This window comes from Leishmania donovani, chromosome 31 (genome assembly GCF_000227135.1).
Source record: "Leishmania donovani BPK282A1 complete genome, chromosome 31".
In the NCBI taxonomy this organism is placed as follows: Eukaryota; Euglenozoa; class Kinetoplastea; order Trypanosomatida; family Trypanosomatidae; genus Leishmania; species Leishmania donovani.
Window position 1 is genome coordinate 823,917 of NC_018258.1, and position 22,273 is coordinate 846,189.

General features: G+C 56.9%; 3 protein-coding genes across 3 annotated transcripts; all 3 read right to left on the minus strand.

Annotated features, from left to right (window-relative positions):
* Window positions 1-2,869: 2,869 nt before the first annotated feature.
* Window positions 2,870-3,997, minus strand: LDBPK_311780 (hypothetical protein, unknown function; the record flags this gene model as incomplete). Its single annotated transcript, XM_003863221.1, has 1 exon — window positions 2,870-3,997. One exon carries the CDS (start codon window positions 3,995-3,997, stop codon window positions 2,870-2,872), a length of 1,128 nt encoding a protein of 375 aa, XP_003863269.1.
* Window positions 3,998-6,392: 2,395 nt separating this feature from the next.
* LDBPK_311790 (hypothetical protein, unknown function) lies at window positions 6,393-9,677 on the minus strand (the record flags this gene model as incomplete). Its single annotated transcript, XM_003863222.1, has 1 exon — window positions 6,393-9,677. The coding sequence occupies one exon, from the start codon at window positions 9,675-9,677 to the stop codon at window positions 6,393-6,395; it is 3,285 nt and encodes a 1,094-aa protein (XP_003863270.1).
* Window positions 9,678-17,408: 7,731 nt separating this feature from the next.
* On the minus strand, window positions 17,409-18,794 carry LDBPK_311800 (hypothetical protein, conserved; the record flags this gene model as incomplete). The annotated part of the gene is made up of 1 exon (XM_003863223.1): window positions 17,409-18,794. One exon carries the CDS (start codon window positions 18,792-18,794, stop codon window positions 17,409-17,411), a length of 1,386 nt encoding a protein of 461 aa, XP_003863271.1.
* Window positions 18,795-22,273: the final 3,479 nt, after the last annotated feature.

A 22,273-nucleotide genomic window follows, 5' to 3' on the forward strand; every position in this document is an offset into this window, starting at 1 on the left:
TCACCGTGGGCTCACACGAAAAGACACAGTTGCGCGGTTATGCATGGATGCTTGTGTGCGGGTGACGCAAGAGTGTGCGTGGGCTTGCAGCATTTCTCCCTGCTCGACCTCCCTCCACCCACCACCGACATACCATGGTCGCACACCTCACATCCACACCTACACTTTTACACGGCCAAGTGCTCTTAATGACAGCCGTTGTTGGGACGAGCAGGGCGGAGGGCAAGTAGAGAGAAAAGGAAAGCATGAAGATCAACACATAGAAGGGATAGTAGCTGTGAAGCAACGCCACAGACACACACAAGCATTCCGCGTCGAGAAACAAAGGCGAAAGGAAAAGAAGACGCCGCACGTGTACGGGGCATAAGCATAGTCATTCATGTGACACACCCCTCCACCTCCATCAAAGGCGGCGACGAGGTGGTTGCTACACTGTCGAGTGAGAACGACAGCGTGGCGTGAAAAGCACCCGGAATTGGAAGGGAGGGAATTACCAGATGCGGTGGGCTCCTCTGCTGTGCCACTCGTCCCACTTCATTCTTCTCTCTCCGCGGTTCTAGAATGTGCCACGGAAACCAACAGGTTATGAGAGGTGCCACAACACAACCCCAGCGCTGCGGCCGCACAAGGGGGTGGGGTGTACACTGACAGAAGGAGAATGAGAAACAGACGGGGGGGTGGCAACCAACAGCAGCCACGGACGCGTTGGAACATTCGAAAAAGAGGCACGAGATGAGTACGGGCTCAGGGAGGACCATCCCACCTACAATAAGAGGCAAAGGGAAAAGAGTAGGACGTCACGCCGTGAACCACCCTCACTCGACAGGTAAGCGCGAACAACTGAAGAGAAAACGAGGCAATGGAGGAGGAGGAGGAGGAGGGGGGCACACGGTGTACAACACGCCGATAGATGCGCGCATAGCACACACAATAAAGAAAAAACGAAGCAAACAAGGACGGCGACAACAACAAAAAAACAGATATGAACAATAGCAGGAGAGCGGTGCAAAAAGGGGACCCTTTTTTGATTCCTCCACCCACCTCCACCCATGTTTTTCCTATATGTACACATATATATATGTGTGCGTGTGTGCTGTAATATTACTGGGCATGCACGTAGAGCCGTGTGATGATCACGGAAGGCAGGGGGAGGGAGGGAGGGGCTGTACATGAGGAATGGGATGTAAGCTATAAGGGAGACGAACATACAAGGCACAGAAACCAAACACACCCACCCACACACACACGAAGACACAGAGAGAGGATGGGCCGTGGCAGACTTCACTACAACAAATGGAAGAGATCCGAGGGCCCCCATCATTCCTGAGTATGTGTGGGCTATATATCGAGACAGACAGGAGGATAGAGAGTGAGAATGGGCCTGCAGGGGCGTATGCGTGCGCACGCGTGCTAGCTGTCCCAACCGGCACTTCAAAACAGTAACGGCAACAACAAAAAACGAAAAAAAAAACAGTATCCTTATGCGCGAGCATGTCTTTCGCTGCTTGTTCTCACGATCCCTGCTAGGCCACAGCACGGGCGTGAGCGTGTATGTGTGTCGCCCTCCATTTTGTAGACATCAAGCATTCTTCTCTGCACCCACAACCACTAAGGAGAGCGTGAGAACAAAACAGAAAAATTCACTTGGGCCATGACAGAGAAGAGTCCGGGATCTGCTCAAAGACAGAAGCGAGAAAAGCAGAAGAGTCGCAAATTTAGTCATTAGTGGCGGAGGGTGGGTGGGGGTGGGGTGAGCGACGCATGTCAGCTTGCGTATGTGTGCGCACCTTTGTACGATGCCTTCATGTTCCATTACTTCGCATCCGTCTCGTCTGCCGCTCGCGTGTGTGCATGCGAGCACTTCCGCTTCTTCGCCAGCGTGAGAAAGGAAGAAGAGATACACCGAGGCCATTGAGCGAGTCAGCACGTTTGCCTCCATCGATCCAACATCGGGCATGCGTGCGGGCGAGAGTGCGGGACCGCCTGCCCTTCCAGCTTCCGGTCGCTCCGGATGGAGACATGAAGGGGGTCGTGTGTGTGCAGCTTATTCTGTAGACACGGGCAGCGGAAAGAACGAGAGAGAGGGGGCCACAAGGTCACTGCGGCCCATTCGCAGCCACAACGTAAACGCGAAGGAACACTCGCGGGCAGAGCAAAGAGCGCTCCTCCACTGGTCAACGAAAAGAGAGGCCCCAGCGCGTCCCCCGACATCGTCGCACCCCTGTGCACCGAGAAAAGCGTGCATGCGATGCACACAAAGAAGAGCTGAGTGGCTCGCCCTCCGCATGGACCGGTACACTCGCTCGCTGGCGTGGGACGGAGGAGAGGAGGGGCGAAGAGTGAGTCCGCAGCACTCCCTGTCCAAGGAGCGCCTTCACGGTAGTACACATAGATATGCAGATGTAGGTGAGGGTGGATGGGGGTGGGGTACACATCAGAGAACGGAAACAGAGAAACCAAGAATAAAAAGCCGACATGAAAAAGCAAGTAAAACACAGCAGAAGATTCCGAGTGCAGAGAGGGAACGTGGAAGGCAAGGCAGAAATCAGAGGTGGCGACGGGACAGGATCAGTGGCGAGGACCGATCAAGGCGTCAGACGATCACATTCGAATAGGACTGGGAGAACACAAAGAGAGAGGGAGGGAGAGCGAGATAAGATAGGGGAAGGGCGCGTTTAAAGGAAGACACGTTCCTTTCTGATTCATCTCTCCACCTCCTTCTTGTGACAAAAAAAGAGCAAATCAAGGGATGCACTCGATACATAGACACCAGGAGTTGTAAAAACGCGCAAGGACGAACACAGGCACGGGCACTCGCTCTGTCCTTTGTAGGGAGCATGCGTATGAGTGTCTGTGCCTGTGAGCGCACTCATATGTACGGGACAGGCTGGCCGTAGACCTCTTCAGACAGCGTGCGCCGGTGAAGCAACGCCGCGCGGCGGTCGGCGCGCTGCTCAGCCGTCAGCAGTAGGGGGTCTTGCGCAAGATCTTGGTATGTGAAAGGCACCCCGGGATGCGGGAAGGTGACAGTTGGCGCCGTAGTGGGCGACAACGCTTTTTTGGAGGTGGCCTTGTCCTTCTTGTACTTCGGGATACTCTCGCCGCTGTGGCTCTCCGACAGCTCGTCTAGCGTCATGGTAGCCTGCACGACAGCGGGGACTACCACTCCGGTCGGAACCGCGTTGATGCGCTTCTGCAGGACGCTCATGCGGTAATTGAAGACGCTGCGGATGTACTCAGCTTGGGGGATGGCGCGCGTGCAAAGGCCAGCCACGATGTTCGCTACATTGGCATGCACAGCCGGCGCGGCGACAGCTGCAACGGTGGGACTCGCCTTTTCCATCTGCTCCCAATCGCCATCGTTCAGAAGATTTGACGCCAGCTCATTCATCCTTACCAGAACCGGTGCGTGAGGGCTGCCGCGCTGCCTGCGCAGGTACTCACGCTGCTGCATGCGCATTGCATTCACCTCTTTCCTGGTCCAGGTGAAGTCGAACACGTCGCCGCGTGGACGGTCGACTTTGGCACTCGCTTCACGGTCGGCGCTCACACAGGCATCCGCATTCTCCGCGGCCAGTTCGTTTTCGCCGCAGCTGGCGAGGAAGTCTGCTCGACGAACCAGCGAGCGCCGAGTCTCGTCCGCCTGGCGGTAGAGACGATGTATCGGCGGCGGAAGCACAACCACCTCCTTGGCTGCACGCTCTGCCATGAACGGGACCATGATGCTGCTGCGGCGCAAGAAGCGGCGGATAGCCGACATAGCGGAGACAGGGGAAGGCTGAAGGAAAGCGTGGGTGCCATCCGCCACCGGTGTCGTGGTCGCTGATGCTTTTGAAAGAGTGCACAGCGTCGCCACCGGCGCCTGCGGGATGGGGGTAGCGTGCGTGGCAGATGAAGTAGTGATCGACCACTCCTGATCGATCTTTACCGGGGATGTCAGCGTGCTCGGGCACGTAACGACCTGGGACGTCCCGGGGGAGGGGACGGCGCACGCCATATGTGAGAGCGAGATAGTGGGCGGAAAAGAGAAGGTAGGGCCGGCGAGGTGGGCGTGTGGGTGGGCACGAGAGGCGAAGCGTAGAGAGGTGTGCCAAAATTCGTGCGTGTCTACGTGTGCTGCTGTGTCTCGAAAACATTCGACATGTGAAATCGACACAGCGGGAGGGCGTAAGTGAGTGAAAGCAAGACACAAGAGGCAAGAGAAGGAAAGCACAGGAAAGTGTTTGCAGCAACAGAGAAGGGGCAAAACGACAAGACGCGTCTGACTGCAAGAGAGAGAGAAAGATGGATGGATGCATGGATGGATGCATGCATGCGTCTGCGAGCGCGTGTGCGCGTGGTTTTATCACTCGCGTCTGCCGTTATGTATTCTTGACAACGGACGTGCAGTAACGGCTTAGAAGAGAAACTGTAAGGAGAGAGAGTAGAAACGGCAGAAATCATCATTTGCGGCGGTGATGTGATGAGAGGAGAGGAGAGGGGGCTTCGAGAGGAGGAGAGAGGGAGGGGAGGCTGTAGTGTGTGGGGCGAGGCCAAGCCCACTTGCCAGTCTCTGCGTGGCGCGCTCTCACACCGGTCTCTCCCTCCCCCATAAGCGTCTCTACGTGTTTGTATAAGGGTCGACGACTTTAGATGTACCTGAAGGAGATGAGCACGTCGAGAAAAGGTTCTCGTAGGTTATGGGGGAGTGCAGGAAAAACGGCGCGCAAAACACCGGAGAGGAAAAGGTGTAAAAAAGAAAAAGGCTAAACTACGGTATCGAAGGCACACACACACACAGACATGGACAGGCATTGACCGACAGACATGCACACGCGCCCAACACAGAGGACGCCGGCACGAACGAAAAACAACCACAAAAAAGAATGCCAATGAAGAGAGAATGAGGGTGAGTTTAGCGTTACAGAATGCACTAGCGCGAGGAAGGAAGAAGCCATATCTGTATATATTTATATATATGTATATACATGTGTGCGTATGCCAACACCCACACAGAAAAGATGGAGGACAACGCAATGGTAGAGATTGGCAAGAGAGGCTTCGGCTAAGGTGACGGTGGTGCTTGTGTGTCACTCGTGTGTGAGCAGCTCACACACAAAAAAAAATATATATATACACCCATGCATACATATGCATGAACCAGAGGGAGAATGAAAGACGCGGAGCAAAAAAAATCAACAAAAATGAAAGAGATCTCGCACACATACATTGAAATGAAAACGCCAACGTGAAAAAAAATACTAAAAAATAGGCAGCCGAAGCGTGGAAGCATTCAAGAAAAACACACGCATGCGCACACGAATGCAAGCAGCTGTGGATGTAGACGCGCACCACAGGTGCCCTAACGCTGGAAAAATAAGAAATAGACATGGAGACACCGGTGGAAAACCCTGTGTGTGTGTGTGCGTGTGTGCCTGGGAGGGGGCGAGGGGGATGGGGGAGCACATTGGACACCATCAAATTGATGGGTGCATAATGGAAATCTCCAAGAGAGAGCACAGCTCTCAGACTCGTTCGCCTGCTCGCTCTCTTTTTCTCTCTCTGCCACGCGTTCCCACGGACAGGCGCCCATTCACACGCATTGAGGCGAAGGCTGCAAAACGAGAGGAAACACGGAGACAAGGGAGCATGCACAGACATATATTTGTCGCCGAAGAGATCGGGAAAACACACATACACGCGCACGCACGCACCCCTCCCCAAAAAGAAAAATGAACCAATCTCCAGGTGCCGTCACCTGCTGTATGCATGCATAAAACAGGCGTCTACACATCAGCATCTGCTCTCGTACGTGTGCGTGTGTGCGTCGGCGTCTGCGCGTTTTACGCTTGAAATCTCTCATGGAAATGCGAGTCACAAGGAAAGGCGGCGGGAGTACAAAATAAAAGGGGAGGAGGGGAGGGGGAGCAGAGCGAACACTAGGAGAGAGTGAGACAGCTACAGTTGCTTACCATACACACAGACACACAGAGAGAACGAACAGGGAGCGTGCGTGCATGCATAAACGTGGTGGTGGGGACTGGCGCGAAAGGGGTGTTAGACGGTTCGCCACACGAGGCTGGAGGGCAAAGTGCCGAAAAGGCACGCACAAGAAGAAAGCAGACAAACCTGGAAAAGATGATTCTTCTAGGCTGGAGTGTCATGAGGGGGTGGGTGGGCCCCATCTACCATTGGACTCCCACCTCGAACCCTTCGTGAGGAAGCGGTGGTGCATGACCCTGGGACAAATGGCAGCTTCATCGGGAATCGCAATCAGCCTTTGGGAGAAAAGGGCCACACACACAGGGGCTACCAGGGAAAAATCAACTGTGTGCCAAACCAGAGAGAGAGCGAGCGAGCGAGCGAAACACGGGCTACGGGACAAGAGCGACCTGAACATGCCGGCTTATCCTCTACCACAGCCGTTTTCGCTCAACAACAAAATCTAGCACCACGACCACAACCACGCACGCAAGGGAGAGTGACATGAGCGCCACATGACTAGCATTCAGCACATAGTCGTCGGACAGAGTGTCACCACCGCGAAACTGTAGACCCTCCCTGCCTCTCGCTGATACACCAGACAACTGCAACCCAGTGCACACCAGCGCAAACACCAGCGCCGTGAACGCCGCTGCCTTCGCATAAAACAACAGCTTGGCTAGAACACGCACCTGCTTGCGGCGCAGACGCGTATAGGACTTTCGAGCGCGCAGAAGAAAGAGCTGGATGGTGCGCTCGCCGGGCGAGTTCTCCGGCAGCACGTAGCTGGCTAAAGGCAGTCTGTCGTCGCTGCCCAGCCTGCTTTCAGTGTCGCTGCCAGGCCAGTTGCCGGGCATCGACGCACCCGCCGCATTCCGCTCCTCCGCGGTGCGCGCCGAGGAAGAGCTCTCCTCCAGCATGCTCTGGCTCGCGATGTGTCGGCTCCGCCCGAACATCCAGCCCGTCGCCTCCGACACCGGCATCAGCGGCTCCGGGTGCTCTAGCGACATCAGCGCCGGCGGCGACACCGCATCAGCGGCGTGCGCCTGGCCCGCGAGCAGCTCCGGTTGGTGGCCTCTGGCGGGCAAAGCGCCGGGCGCCGCCGGCACCCACGTTGGCGCCACCGCACAGCCAATGCCGCTGCCAGCACCGCCGCCGTCGGCGTCCTGGTCCTCGTCGCTGCCGACGCCGGCTGTGCCACGCTGCCGCTGCCGACGCCGGCCGATGCGGTGCAGGGTAACATTCCGCACGGACACATCTCGCACGCCGCTGCTGCTGCACACCACGCTCCTCTCCTGCGCGACCAGACTCGTGCCGGGAGACGCCGTGTACGACACGCCACGCGTGGTGGTGCTGCGGTCCCTCTCACCGTGCCGTGCCGCCGCTGCGGCCGGCAATGTGTGTGCCGCGCCGGCAGGTGGGACCACGCCGTCGGCTGCGTCGCGGCGGGGTGCTGCTGCATTTCTCGGGCCGTGCTCCGGCTCGAGGTAGTATCCCTCGCTGTACGGCGACGGGTGGAGGCCCGCCATAATGCCGGGTACACCCATGCTGCCACTGCCACTCGCCCCCGGCACCGTCATCCCGCCGGGCTGGTAGTATGGCGGCACAAGCAGCATGGCAGCGGCGGTGCCCGACAACTCTGACTGGGGCGTGTGCGCCTCCGATGGCTGCTGCTGCGACGTCTGCATGTGCGGCCGTGGCGGCGCCGTGGACGCGGAGGTGAATGACATCGGGGATGCGTCGTCCGCTGTGGCGGCGGCGGGCTCGTCGGTGGCGTGGCCAGCTTCGGCGCCAGGTTCGTGAGGTGCGCGGGGCGCTGCGGGTGCTGGTGCCGCTGTGAGCGGCATGCCCGCCGCCACGGCCCCCTGAGCGCGGTACAGGATTTCCATCGCCACGGAAGCGTCCACATCTAGCGCGGCGCGGAGCTGGCGGAGCTTGGCGCGCTGCACAGGAGCCATGCCTACCGTGACCGCTGTGAGGACGATGGTAAGCAGCATGAAGGCCTCGGCGAACACGAGAAGAATCGCAGATGGCGTGAGGCACACCGGCGCCCCTGCTGCGCTGCTGGGGAAGCGAACATTGGACGGGTACACAACCATGTTCATGGCTAGATGTGCCCTCGCGGTGAAGCGCATAGCACCTGCTGCGTATGCGGTAGGCTCGTAGACGGTGATGCCGCATATGAGTACTTTCGCAGCGGTGGCGGAGCTTCGGGAAGGGCTGCTGGGTGGACTGATGGCTTCTTGCCCGCACCTGTGCAGTGGGCTGGCGGGGGCTATCACAACGTAGTACCCAGGCTCGATAGTCGCGCACGCGGCGAGATACTCGGCGCAGGTGCGCATGACGGGTTGGTACTCGCGCACCACATTTTTAGGGTCCGCCCTCGTAATAAGGTCTGCGGCGGACACCATTTTCGAGCTGCTTGCGTTAGTGCCGTCTGAAAGGTATGCGGAGACGTCGGCATTGTAGATGGTCGTGAGGTTCAGCATAGGAACCGTGTCAGTGTCGCTGTCGCATGTGAGGGTGAAGGCGGCTTTTGCCCCCTGAGGGAGAGAGCTGTGGAGGACGATACGAACGTGGCTCGCATTGCCGCCATGCGGCGCGCCAGCAGCGGGGCGTGCGTGCGTAGGATCGTTGTGGCCAGGAGCATCGCCCTGCCCAGGAGCAGCAAGAGGGGGATGAGAGTGTGGCTCTCTTTCATGAGCGCGCAGACTTGTCGAGACGTTGCCCAGGCCACTGCCTCCGCTTCTCCAGCCGTGACGCGTGTGGAGAGGCAAAGCAGGAGGCGTTGGGCCACAGTCGCTCCGGAAGGCGCGCCAGCCGATTACCACGGGGGCCGCGGTGTTCTGCAGCTGAGGCACCGGGTGTGTTGTTGCTGCTGGTAGACGAATGTACGAGCAGGAGCTCACGCGGGCCCGGTCAATGCCGCTGTACGAGAACAGATCAGGGAACGGCGCCTGCATGCCGTTGGTGATGGACCGCATCCACCCGGACACCTGGTCCGCGGTGATCGTGTCGCACGCGTGCCTCTTGAACACGGTGCAGGGAGAAAACGCCGCATACGCGCTGATCTGCATGCCGCGGCTCCCCTCGATGCTGCGCTTGTAGACTGCCGGGTCTTGTACATCCGTGACGCTTCGTGTGAAGTTCAAGCACGCTGTGCAGATCGGCGTGAAGAAGGAGCCGAGCAGTAGCCCCATGGCCGCCATGAGCACAAATAAGACGAGCGCGTAGTAGGTGCGCACCTGCTTGTCGGGGCTCGGCGGGACCGGAAGATCGAGGGAGATGGCGGGCGCGCCCTGTGCGATAACCGTGGCTGTCGTGGGGCCGACCGGTGCGCCGAGGATGGCGTGGAGCTGGTGGGCAGGTGCGCCGCCGGTGGGCTGCGGCATCATGTCCCAGGGTGCGTACACGACCGGCTGATGTACGCGGAGGAGCCGCTGCGGTGGGGAGGGGGCGATCGGTGACGCGACAGACCGCCCCGGCGCCGCCGCCTCTCGCGGTAACTGGAGGGAGCCATCACCGACATCCCGTTGCTCCAGTGACCCAGGATGCCTTAGTGGCAGGATGTGAGGCGCGTGCGAATAGTGCTGGTGATAATAGTAGCATAGATGGGCCTGCGGTTGTGCGGTGCTCGTGCTGCTTGTGAGAAGCGTGGCATTAGATGGTGGGGGATTGGTGTCTTCCGGTGTCGGAGTCGAAGAGAACAGTGACATAGATGGGAATGGGGTGCGTAGCGAGTGAGAAGTGCAAGGCTGAGCTGACGTGTTCCGACTCCTCGACGACAGACAGCGCTAGTGTACAAAGGCGGGGGGAGGCACGGGGGTGGGGAGAGGCACGGCGTTCTGCAGAAGGCGTGTGGAGACAAAAGACGGCAGAGGGCGAAAACGGCAGCCACCTACTTGACCGCCCTCGGAGTGGTCGTGGTGGAGAGGACAGCTGATGAGAGAAGTCAAGCTAGGCGGGGGCAGGGAGACGGGTGAGAGGAGGGAGTATGCGCCAGCAACGAAAAGAGGTGAGGGGAGAGAGAGTGAGAGGCAAAGCAGCGCGTGTCGCCAGCGGGGACTCATAGAAGTCGATGAGCGCGCTGCTGGGGGCTGGTGGGTAGGCCAGCGCGAGGGGGGTGGGGACACGCATTACAAGGGATGTGCCAAGTTCCCCGGCATGCGCAGTGGGTGCGGAGAGACCCCCTCCCTTTGCAAGAAAAGAGGGTGGGAAATAATTGCACCCCGGGACAGACCACACACGGACAGAGGGGAGCAGCAAAGAAAAGCGACGAGACAGCCCTGCCCAAGAAAGACTACGGTTCGAGTATGTTTGGGTCGGTAGAGGTGGTAGAGCGGAAAGGAGGAGATGAGGGGTGCGTAAGGGGGCGGGGGCGGGGCGTGTCTGTCGCCTGTGGGCTGTTGCGGCCGATGGGAGTGGGTGTGAGCGAGCAAGGAGGAGAAGAGAGAGGAGAGGAGTGGCATAGATAGGGAGAGAATAAAGGAGGCGCGCACGGCGAGGGGGTAAGGTGAACGCAGTGGTAATGCAGTTGCTCTCTATGCTTCACGCTAGCCGCAACTCTAGCGTGCCTGACGTGCAGCTGTGCATGGTAGGCACATGAGAGAATTCAAGCGAGCCAAGGCTGTACGACGTGGCGCAGCGGCACCAAGATTGCCATCGATTCTCCAGGCGAGTAGCGCGAAAGCTGCCTTTCCACCGTTTGCGCCACCGTAGGGTGGTGTGTGGGTCGCCGCTCCATTTCTGTTGTGCGACGGCGCTGGCGCTGTGCACTGAGGGAGCTTGCGGAAACCAAAGGAAGAGTAAAGGCGCGCGCGCAGGAGAAAAAAGCCAGCGCGAGGGGGCGTCATCCTCCGACACCGCGTCTTTCCGCCATTACCCTTTCACTTGCTCTTCCGCTGCCCCTCGCCCCTCGCCCCTCGCCCCATGCCCACGAGCCTGGCTTTTCCTGCCGTTGGGCAACGACGCCGGCGACTTGCGTTGCCGGCAGAACAAAAAGCGAAAAAAGTCGGGGTGAGACGGGGTGGCGAAAAGGCGGAGAGGGATACGATACGGTCCTACAACATCCCCCCTCCACACACCCACACCCACACACGCACGTGCACACACATGTGCGTGCGTGCTTGTGCAGGGAGACAGGGGAAGAGGAGGAGAGCTCGAGCTGGTCAAGGCATCTACCGAACACCGACTGATATGTGCGAACGCGCAACGCTGAGCATGCGCACGCGGGGCGCAGACTCTGCACCAAAAATGATAGAGACAGACCTGACAAACTTTCCATTTCTTTGTTCACCGTGCCCAGTTCTCTGTCGCAGTGCGTCAGCCATACACTACTCCACACGGCCCTGTCACAGGCCCCCATCGTCTGGTGCGAAGCAGCCATAGACACACGCGGTACAGCAGTGCGCCGACTCAGTTACCTGATAGCACGGCCTCTGACCCCAAATTCTGCTCACTCACCCGCCTCCCAGCCGCTTCTATTATGCCCGTAGCCACCCCTGGTGCATCCCCCTCCCGGTGGCCCAGGCTCCCCACCAGTGGGCAGCGAGGGGCGGCTGAGGTACGCTGGCGTCACGCTGACACCCTGCCCATCACATGGGTGGCGCAAACGTGTCCACTGTCGAAGATCTCTCCCACACAACGCCATCCGCGGCCTCACTGCCGGCATCAGTGGGGGCATGCGTTGCCCTGACCCCCCTCTGCGTAGGTAGGCGCCTGACCCTCTCGCCACCAGAAGCGGTGCAGCATCGGCAGGGGATGAAGGGGCGGCTCGGCCCCCTCCCCCACACAAATGCACAGAGTGGGTGTGCACTGGACCCTGAGATGCCACGCACTGAGAGGGGTGCGTCCCCCTCCGTCCTCAGGAAGGTGAAACCGATTACGGGTACATATAAAGAGGGGATGCGATGGAGTTTAGGGAGCATGAAGCGAAGTACGCGTAGCACGGCAGAAGCGCCCGTGAAGGAAGCGATGTTGCCGGGAGAGTGGCGGTGGTGGTGAAGGGGGACGCCAAGGCTGATCGAGAGAAAAGGGTAGCCGGTGGGGTGTGGGTTGTGTGGGGGCGGAGGAAGCGCACAGTCCGCGAAAGACAGAGAGAAACGCACATCGAAATCGATGCAAAGAGGACGTTGCGTCAACACCTCGCCTTCGTTTTTTTTCCCCGCTTCCTCGCTGCTACCCCCCCTTGCTGTCTCCAGGTACGGAAAGGTGTCGAGGCCACGCCATGGGACCAGCGCCACGTACACCCATCGCATGCTCACATGAAGAAATATAGTTGCGCACCATCCCCCTTCACAGTGGTGACGCGCCTTGTTCGACGAGCTGCCCATGTCCACACGAAGAGAGAGAAGGCTGAGGCGAGAGGGAGCCCAGCGTAATGCCAACGTGCACACAACCGGGCAGCGCCCCAAAAGGGGCCCAAAACGAACACAAAGAAAAAGTAAAAGATACACAGAGAAACCGTCATGCGCACAGACACGGCCAAACGAAGATCCGTTACATCGCAAGTGGACTGGCGGGAGGTGGCAAGAGCTGCTAAGGGAGCGGTGCCCTTCCTCGGAGAGGACGTTGGGGAGAGGTGAGAGCTGGAAAAAAAAAAGAGACACGTTTATGTGGTGACTAACGGCGCACTGCATCTTTCGGTTTTCACTCTTCGCGCCACAGTGGCGATGACAGTGACAGTGAAGAGAGAGAGAGGGGGGAGGTAGGGCATGGCCCGCCTGGCAGAGCTGCAGCTGTGGATTGACATTGGGGTTCCTTAGCGGCATTCAACAAGAAAATGAGGTCTCTGCAGCTGCAGAAAAAGGAAGGGAGACTCGCGCTCACATCGATTGCCTTCACACCCTCCCGTCTTTCCTTCGTGCCTGAAAAACAGTGAAAAACGAGCCAACGCACACCAGAGTATAGCAGGAGAGAGAGAAGAAAAGGCACATCACGCGAACGCGCGCGAGTGAGTGCGTACGTCTATAGGGGGTGGCGTAGAAGGGAGTATAGAGAGCCCTCCATAAGAGGGAAAAGGCCGCCAGGGGAGGGAGAGGACGTATTGCACACCAAAGAAGAGAAACTACCCACACACGCGATACAACACGGGAGTCGTGCTGAGGAGAATGGAAGGGGGGGGGCAGAAAGAAAGGCGTAAGAGCAAGAGGAGAGGGAGAGGCGCGAGGAGGGAGAGGCGAGAAGCCGCACCGCAAGAATCCGAAAGGCACACGCGCACGATGTATATATGTATACATATATACATACATGATGTATGCGTAGAGAGGGAGACAGCCGAGGCGAGGGGAGGCGGGGTCAGACCAAAAGGAAACGCCGAACGGAGCCGCGAAAGGGAGCAACTAATAATGCTAATAATAATAAAAGACAGGGCATTGAGGGGCACGAGGGAAAAAAGACAACATGTGTACGTGCTCCGTGCATGAGTGTGAGAGAGAAAGCGATCTTCAGGCAGTCAAGAATGGGTGGGGTCGGGAGGACCGTTACTTCGAACAGAGACGGGAATCAAGAGAGAAGGTTTTGATGGAGGTGCGGCAAAAACGGAAAGAAAAAGAAAGAAGAGACGACAAAAAACAAAGAAAGCAAGGCGATGCAACGCTTTTGGAATAAGTGTTTACATTTCGAGTCGGAATTGCGATGCACCACAGCAGCCCCGTGTCACGCCGGCCGTATTGTTGGCAGTTTGCATCCCTTCACATCCGCTTGCTGCATGATGCTCACCTCCTTTGCATTCGCCTACACGCCCACGCGCACGCATGACACACGGCATCCACAGCATATATACATATGTGAAGAGCAAGTAAGTGCACGTGCCAGGTCACAGGCGCCCGCATACACAAGCAAAGAGATAGGAAAGGAATATGTCGTGAGGCACTAGTCAGAAATCGGACGTTGCTCCGCCAAGGCGGAAATCGACACAACGAAGCAAGCAAGCAGAAAGAAAAGAGACAAATGCGTTCCCTCACTCCTGTGACGAAGCATATTTTGCTATCAAGAGATCTCTTTCCCGCTGACGGACACTCGAATACCCGAGCGGCACACACACGCATGCAAGCGAAATCGGCATCGACACCTTCAGTGACACTTCCAACTATTTTTGTTTTAGATGTCTGAGGGGTGTGTATTAGGTGCTGCAGAGGCGGACGGGAAGCATCATGCAAACGAGAGCAGTCTCACACTCACGCAATGCACACAAAACACGTACACCGATACACATCAATGCACGCACGTGGGTGCGCGTGTGAACCACGACGAACAACCCACACACACACACACACGCGAAAAAAAAAGGGAATGCGTAGTAGTGCCATCCCCCCTCCTCCTACACACATACTCACATACACATGCGGTATAGCTGAGGTGCGAAGCGACGGAAGAAGCAAAACACGACAAGGCCGAGAAAACAAAGGAACACGACAACAGGGTCGTTGAGAGAGAGAGGGAGGTGGTGGTGGTAATGGGGCTGTGTGGTGACGAGAGGACGTCGAGGGCAGACACATGCACACACACGAGACCGAGTGGTTGCCAGCAGCTCTTCCACTATGGCACCATAATGGCAGGCTTACGAAGCCGTGCTTTCACATCAGGCACATACGAATGCCAGAATGCACGCAAGGCACATCGACAGAGAAACGAAGAAAGCACAAGAAGGGGAAGTTGGTGGCGGTGATGAGCGAGAGCGCGCCGAGACGCGTCCATAATTGCACCCTCTTTCGCCACAGCGACTGCTCGCACACGCGTGTCCTTCCGCGGTGCACCACAAGTTAGGCAGGTGCCGTGTCGGGTTCAGGCACCGCTGCGTCTCTGTCGAGTGCAAGGTGCGGCGGTGGTTTGGCAGAGAAGCCGATGCACATGGGGCCTCCCTGTAGAGAGGCAATCATGACCACCACTGTAGCAGCAGATGCAGCAGGTGTTTCCACTTGAAGCGTAGAGGCTTGGAGGCAAGAGCCCGCAAGCGGAACTGACGCAGACGGATCTTCCTCTCCTCCATCGCCCGCCAGACGGTAAGTGTAAACGGAGGTGCCCGGCTCAGCCACGGAGACGGCATCGGGCTCCTGCAAAGTACGGCTTGCCCATGCTTCCGTTGTGCTCTGACCGCGCGCACTCTGCTTGCCTTGATCACCATTGACACCGCTGTCCACCGTGATAATGGTGGCTTCTCTATATGCAGTGGGTCGCGTTCCCATTCGCTGCCGCCAGCGTCTCCGGGTTTGTGCTGCTGCTACTGACCTGCACTCGCACGTTCAGAGCCATCGTCAAGCGTGTCGCTGACCTCAGCGCAGCAAAGGCAGAAGAGGGCGGTACCGCAGCCCGAAAGAAGCTCCATCAGGACTGCGGCGGCGACGACAACCACAACGCGGGGAGCAGAGATGACGATAACACCGTCTGGCCTGACTTTGTTAGCCCTTGTGCTCTGGATGATCGGGTTTCTGATCCTCTTGGAACTCTTACTGTTTTTCGTTCTGTATGCGGGGAGCCCCCCCCCCCCCCCCCCGGAGGTCGTGTGCTTGTCTGTGTGTTGTGCGTGAGTGTTGATGGTCGATGGAACGCGGTGTAGGTGAGGCGAAGAAAGGTGCGCTGAAAGGGAAGGCGAGAAAGGGAGCGAGTGGCGTGGCGTGGGGTAGAGCGGCGTCGATGGAATCACCGATAAAAAGAGGAGAAAGAGTGATAGAGGCACATCGATACAGGAGGAGGAATGGAAAAGCATAAGGAAAACACCTCGAGAACACAGCATCACACGCACACGTTGTCGGTGAGTGCACATCCATTGAAACAAAACTGTACAAAGGCAGACACACATACACACACACGAAAAAAAAACAAGTGTGCAGAAAGATGGCACGCGCTGTGTGAGCACTGCTCACGCGTTATGCATTTGTAAGGGTGCACCGATAAAGTGGTGATGGAGAAGCAGGAGAGAGGCGTTGGACAGTATATGCGGGGAGGAAGGGTAGGGGGCAGCGAGAACAAGCGTTGCACACGTAGAAGAGCCGGCTAGCCGTCGAGGGAGGGGGAGGGGCGGCGGAATGATGACAGACGTGGTGAGTTGTCTGCAGGAAAAGGGGGCAAAAATTCCAGAGAGGGAGAGAGCAAGACGATGCAGAGGCGCACAAAGTTTGATGCGGGCGCCTTCGGCAAAATGCCTTCGCAGCATAGCAACAAGGGTCAGGCTTCTCGGCATGGCGCTGCTCTTGGCGACGCGTGGATGCACACCACGTGAGCGACCGCAGGAAAACACAATCTCGGCTTTAAGAGAAGTGGCTCTCTCACGTCCAGACAGCATGCTTATGTGCCTTTGCAGGCGACTCCAACCCCCCGAGTAGCCGATTGCTAAACGCTCTCCCTTCTTTTCCTTTTTCGAAGACGCAATTGATGATGATCACTCAGAGAGCTCTGCAAACATTAAGGGAGGGGCGAGTCAGTGGCAGCAACATGAACATAAGAAGGGTGCATGCACACCGGTACAAACTGCAGCAGTCCCAATTTAGGCCTACAAGCGAGCCGAACACAATCACTAGGAATTCAGGTGTCTACATGATGGATTGTTGTCGCAGCGTATCTAGCGTCCTACTTCCACGCGTGTGAGTACTTCCACCAGCACACGTATACACCACTAATCGGGCTGGCATAGTACCAGGCACACGGCGAAAGACGAAAAAGGCACAAAGAAGAAAACTTGCCAACCAGCCAACCAACAACACACACACACACAAACACAGGAGAGAGAAGGAGCAACACAGAGCTGAGAAGGCACAGCGGGATGGCTAGCACACGGTATGGCCATACGCATCGAATTCGCGCGCGCAATAAAGAAAGAAAAGGAAAAAAGTGGGAGGAGCCGCTGTCTCTCGCTCTCTCTATCGCTCTCATACTTTCGACCCTTCACCCCTCGGCCCACACCCGAGGCCGCCGCCGCTGGCGCTCGCCCGCGCTCAAAAAAAAAAACAAGGGCACCACATAACAAAACAGAGACAGCAAAGACGCGCTGCCCCTCTACAGGCAGACTCTCCGCTCATTAGCTCCCATACAAGTAGTAATCCGAAACACACGTACATGTGCAGATGCGTCTGTGTGTGTTTGTGCTTCTGGCGGCCTGTCTGCAGATCTAAACAGCCGCTTCGACAAAAAGAAGACCAGAAGAAGGGTGACGGTCGTGGTGGCAGTGGCAAGACGGATCGATAGAGAAAAGGAGCCGTTCCAGGTCGCGTCCGCCTCTGTGTGTGCCAGCGGATTGCCCCCACCCCTCTCCCCACAAACCTTTAAAGCCGGCTACTTTATGAAACAGGCAAAACAAAGTAATGATAAAAAATATCGCATCCCCCGAACACACAAGTGCGCGAAGCGCGTAGGAGATGACTCGCTCGCTGTCGACAGCGGAGATGAAAGCTTCTTTTCGTCTTCCATTGGGCGTATTTTTCTTTGTGTGTGCGTTGTTGTTCGTCTTTCGACTACTCCTTCCGTTTGGAGGAGCCGCGGCGCTGCGAGCGGTTGCGAGTCGACGCCAGGGATGAAGACAAGGACGGCGCGGCTTTGCTCTCGCGCGCTACATTGCGCTGTTGCATGCCTTTGCCTTCCTCAGCGGCGGCGGCGCCGTTCGATTCCGTCAGCGACCTCTGATGGCCACACGAGGGGCACTCGGAATCCTCCTCATCGTCGGAACGGATGTCCCTTAGTTCTCCACCCTTCGCAATAGACAGTGACAAAACAATGATGAGGACCGCCCAGTACACATGCAGCCCCTGCAGCGCCACGTTCAGCAGGAAGACGAGCATCCACATGTTGAAGTTGCCGTGACGCACCTTGGGGGACATGCGGATTGTTGCCTTGCCCATAAAAGGCAGGCAGTAGAGTCGAAAAAAGAAGAAGAGCAAAGTGAAGGCGGCAAAGCAGCAGTTCAAGCTCAGCTCTGAGACGACGCACCGCTGCAGGAACGACTTCCGGTGCGCCTTGCTGTTCCTCTCCTCGGCATTCTTGGTGTTGCGGCGCTCCCGACGCGCAGTCTCTTCCTGCCACACGTAGTGGAGGGACTTGCTGACAGACAGCATGATGTCGGAGGCATCGTGGATGAAGAGCACGTAAGCGCCAAAGCGGTGCTCGAGACCGATGTGGGAGCAGAGAATGAGCAGCAGCGTCGTGATGTGGTGCACCGCGTACTCCAAAAAGTCCGACCGCTTCATGTGGCGCTCAATGATGAAGAGGGAGCAGAGCTCGGCAAAGTAGAAGGCCAGGCCGTAGTGGTAGTACATGATCAGCTCCTCTGGCGGGTTGTACGGGTGCGGCAGCAGCAGGTGCAAGCTGGCTTCGTCGTCGAGCGGCAGTTTGAACCAGGGCTGATCACGCTGGACGTAGTAACCGAAGCAGGAGGAGGCAAAATAGAACATCGACAGCCACATCTGGTTCTGAAACTTCATGATCTTTTTCCGATTGCGTGGTGACAGGGAGGCCACGCCACGGTTGCCGGAAGCGATGCCGCGATGGCGGCATGTGGATTTCTCTGTGACGACGCCCATGTAGATGCCAAAGCGCGCGAACGGCTCGCGGCAGAGGTAGCGGATCAACATAATACCCAGGAACCAGTACACGGCCGGGTACAGCACCAAGAGCAAGCTCACATCCATTCCCCAGCCGCTGCAGCCCACACCGACTTTGTCTTGGTAAGCCTTGATGTTGAGGAAGGCGCTTGGCAGCTCCGACCAATTCAGTGTGGTGCGTGCAGTATCCAGGGTGCGGCGGGATGCGTTGGTTGGATCAGGTATATAGAGCTCCGCCAGAGATGCGTACGGGCTGCCGATTCCCTGAACCCGCATGGTCTCCGCAGAGTAACGAAGCGCCATGATGCTCAGCAGCAGCTGCGCGGGTACGAAGAAAAAGACAGGCTGTAGCGAGGCAGAGAAAGGAATAAAGGTAATCAAGAGCACAGCTACAGCGCAACAGAGGAGCTACATAAAGACAGGGGCGGCTATGCATGTAGAGGAGTGATTGTACGTGTTTCTTGTATGCATGTGGGCGGTCTGCTACACGGTGATAGAAGAGGAGGCAGCACAGCGACAACGGGAATCTTAAAGGCGTAAGGTATTTGATAGTGAGAAAGGAGAGAAAACAGCCCGCGAAAAAAAAGTGCGTGTGTGTGGGGAGAGGGCGGTGATAAGAAAAAGAGATGTGAGGTACGCTGGCTGAGCCGACCACAGACACACGCAACACAAGAGTGAAGAAGACGTAGGAGAAAAAAAACGAGCACGTGATACGCTTCTTAGCGCGTTGCCTCTTCCACACACACCCTCTTCCTTTTCTCAGGCAGACTGTAAAACGGGAGAGAGAGAGGGATGGAGGGAGTAATGCACAAGAGCGAGTGGGCGATTAGGCGACGGCTATCACTCGGAGCTGAGAAACGACCACGTTATATATATGTGTGTGTGCGCGCGGGTTAGGAGCGGAGGAGGTAAAGGTGGGCAGAGAAATTGTGCGTGGATCCGTTATGCTTATCTCGGTTATAAGCTACACATATGCTGCGTGTGTATGCGTACATGTGTGCACTTCCAGCAGCGTTGAGCAGTGAGTTTTCCCATATATGTATTGTACCGATGTGCAAGGGGCAGAGGTGGAAAAGGAGAGAGGAGAGGGAGGGGGGATCATGGACAGAAATGGAATGGTAGGGGACCGGAGGTGCGTCCGCTTAAAGAGGGAGGGCTTCTTTCAACGAAGGAAGGCAGGACCACGATGAAGAAGGGGAGAAGTAGCCGTGAGATTTTCCGGCATTCCGCATGGAAGAGAAAAAAGAGAGGTGGGCTACGCTCATCGTTTCGCTATCACATGCGGCGCAGCAGTGCTGAAAAAGGGAGTCTTTGTTGCTGTTCTGACTACTTCAGAGATCCTCTCTTCCTTTGTGAGCATGTAACGCATGTTAAGGGGAAGAGACGGAAGGGATAGTGCTGCTCCCTCTCTCTGCGTAGGAATACTCGTTGCGACCTCAAGAAATGCGGGGGGTTTGTGTCTCACGCCGATGGGATTCTGTGTGCAGGGTGAGTGCGCATGTGTGCCGCCTGCAGAGGCATGAGACACAGAGCCGCAGGTCACATCGATCCCCACGCGCACGTCCACTCCCCCTCCGAAAACAACAACAAAAAACAACGAAACCGTGGGCAGGTGCCAAGTCCTTTTCCTTTCGCTTTTCGGCGTCGACAGTGGAAGCGGTGCAGGAAAAGAAGCGCTGCATCACAGAACAACAAAGCAATCTGGAAAAAGAAAAGAGGTGCGAGTGCTCTTGCCAACGAGGTGAAGCGAACCAGAGCGAGAAATACGGAAGCCGAGAGCGAAGGGACACTTGATCATGATATGCATATGCGCAGTTCTTCTCTCATCGGTAAGCCACTTCCTCTTCCACATCGCAGTATCGCGACACGAACATCAGCTTATTGAGCAGGAAAAAGAAGACGCGAGTGCAGAAGGCAGAGCCGCGTGCACACACACGCGGCTCGTGGAGTTAGTCCGCTTCTCTGAGAGAGGACGGGAGAGGAGTGGCGCACACGCCTACGCCCAGCTGCGCACGATTCGCACATATATGAGAGAAAGGGAGTGGGGGCGGGGTGGGGTGCTCCGAGCAGAGCCACCACGAGGCATCGCCGAGGCCAGACAAGGCCAGAAAGAGAGCATTAACTGATAATAGCGAAGGGCAGCAGAAGAAGGAGGGGCGAAGGGAGACGCTGATGTGTGCATCACGCAGATGCGAGGATAGAGACAAGAGGAAAGCACCAGCAAGCGAAGTATTATGTATACGGGCATTTCTGTAGAACCATCTACTATAGCAGAACAGACAATAACTCCCTCCACGCATATCGGCACCACACCGGACCATGCGTTTCCGCTAGCGGTTTCCAGCGCGTGCACACAGTTGCGCATTGCATGCCCGCCGGCCACTTGCGCAGCCGCCGACGAGAAGGCCACGATGGATGGGAAATGAGTGAGGACAGAGTCAGGCATCGAGCACGACCCCATAGAAGAGGCGACGAAACTGAGAGAGGATGCACGTAGGACGGAAGCAAAAAAAAAAAACGAAAAAAAAAAAACAGTGTAAAGACATCAGGAGGAAAATAAAAGAGGGAAACAAGCCCACGCAGACCGCAGTGCGTGCGTTTGTATGAGAGAGAGGGCGGGAAAGGATAGGCCGAGCGCAGCCGATGAAGAGAACAGCCCCCCCCCCCCCGGGAAAACACAGAGGACGCAAGACATAAAAAAAGGCAACAGAGAAAGACGCAGAAGAGGCTCAAGACCAAAAACAAAGGGAAAACACAATAATAAAGGCTTCAGGCGCAGCGAGTGGTTTGGACGTTTTTCAAACTCCAGTGCATGCAGCTCCTCTTTTTCATTGCGCCTCCAACCATATTTTTGTTGCTCCTTTCTTTTCCACCTCAAGCTCGCTACCGCGTCTTTCATGCTATCGGATTTCCTCATGTCAGTGCTGCTATGGTGGTAGTAGATGACGGCTCCTAAATGATGGGCTTCGCCCTTTCCGCCCGCCTAAAAGGGGTCGCCGTCTTACCCGGCTGTCTCTTTCGATTCTCTCTTTCAGTGCAGACGATAGGTGAATGAAGACGCGCCGCTAGATTCCCCATCATCACGCACACCCTCACAGACACTTACACATTCCAACAAAAAAAGGAAAAAGACAAATTCTCACCAAACCAAAAGAAATCAAAAAGCAAAACTAGTGTACATGGATGCGTTGGCTCGTCCGCACGCGCGTGTGTGGCCTCGTAAGGATGCCTCTCAGACAAGGATGGGAACGACGGACAGTGCGCTTCTCTCCACGCGAACGCACGACACAGATGAGCCGAAGGAGAGGAAGAAAACGATAAGCGGATAAATCGAAAGTAAAAACTAATACCAGATCCACGAGGGTTGAGCAGCACTGGACAAAGGCTAAATAAGAGGGAAAACTATCGCCGACAACACAGCGCATCACGACGACTTTCGTCGCGCCGGCGGCGCAGGATGGAGAGCCTGAAACACACAAACAACAGCAACAAAAAGATGCGAAAGGCAACAGCGATGCGACACTCGACATCCACAAAGAAGCAAACACAGAATCACAGATGCAGCGTCTCGTCGGCGACTTTCCAGCGGAGATGGGGGTAGGGAAACGTACACGGAGCGCAGTGCTCGAGGGAGGGGGCCAGGGAGGGCAGGCACGTGCACACACACGCGTCCCTCCTTCCAACCCTCGCGGGGGGTGGAGAGGGAAAACGGTGCTGGGGTCCTCGCATGGCCACCCGGGGACAGCGGTGCGCACATTCACGTGAATGTCCGGGGACCCCCT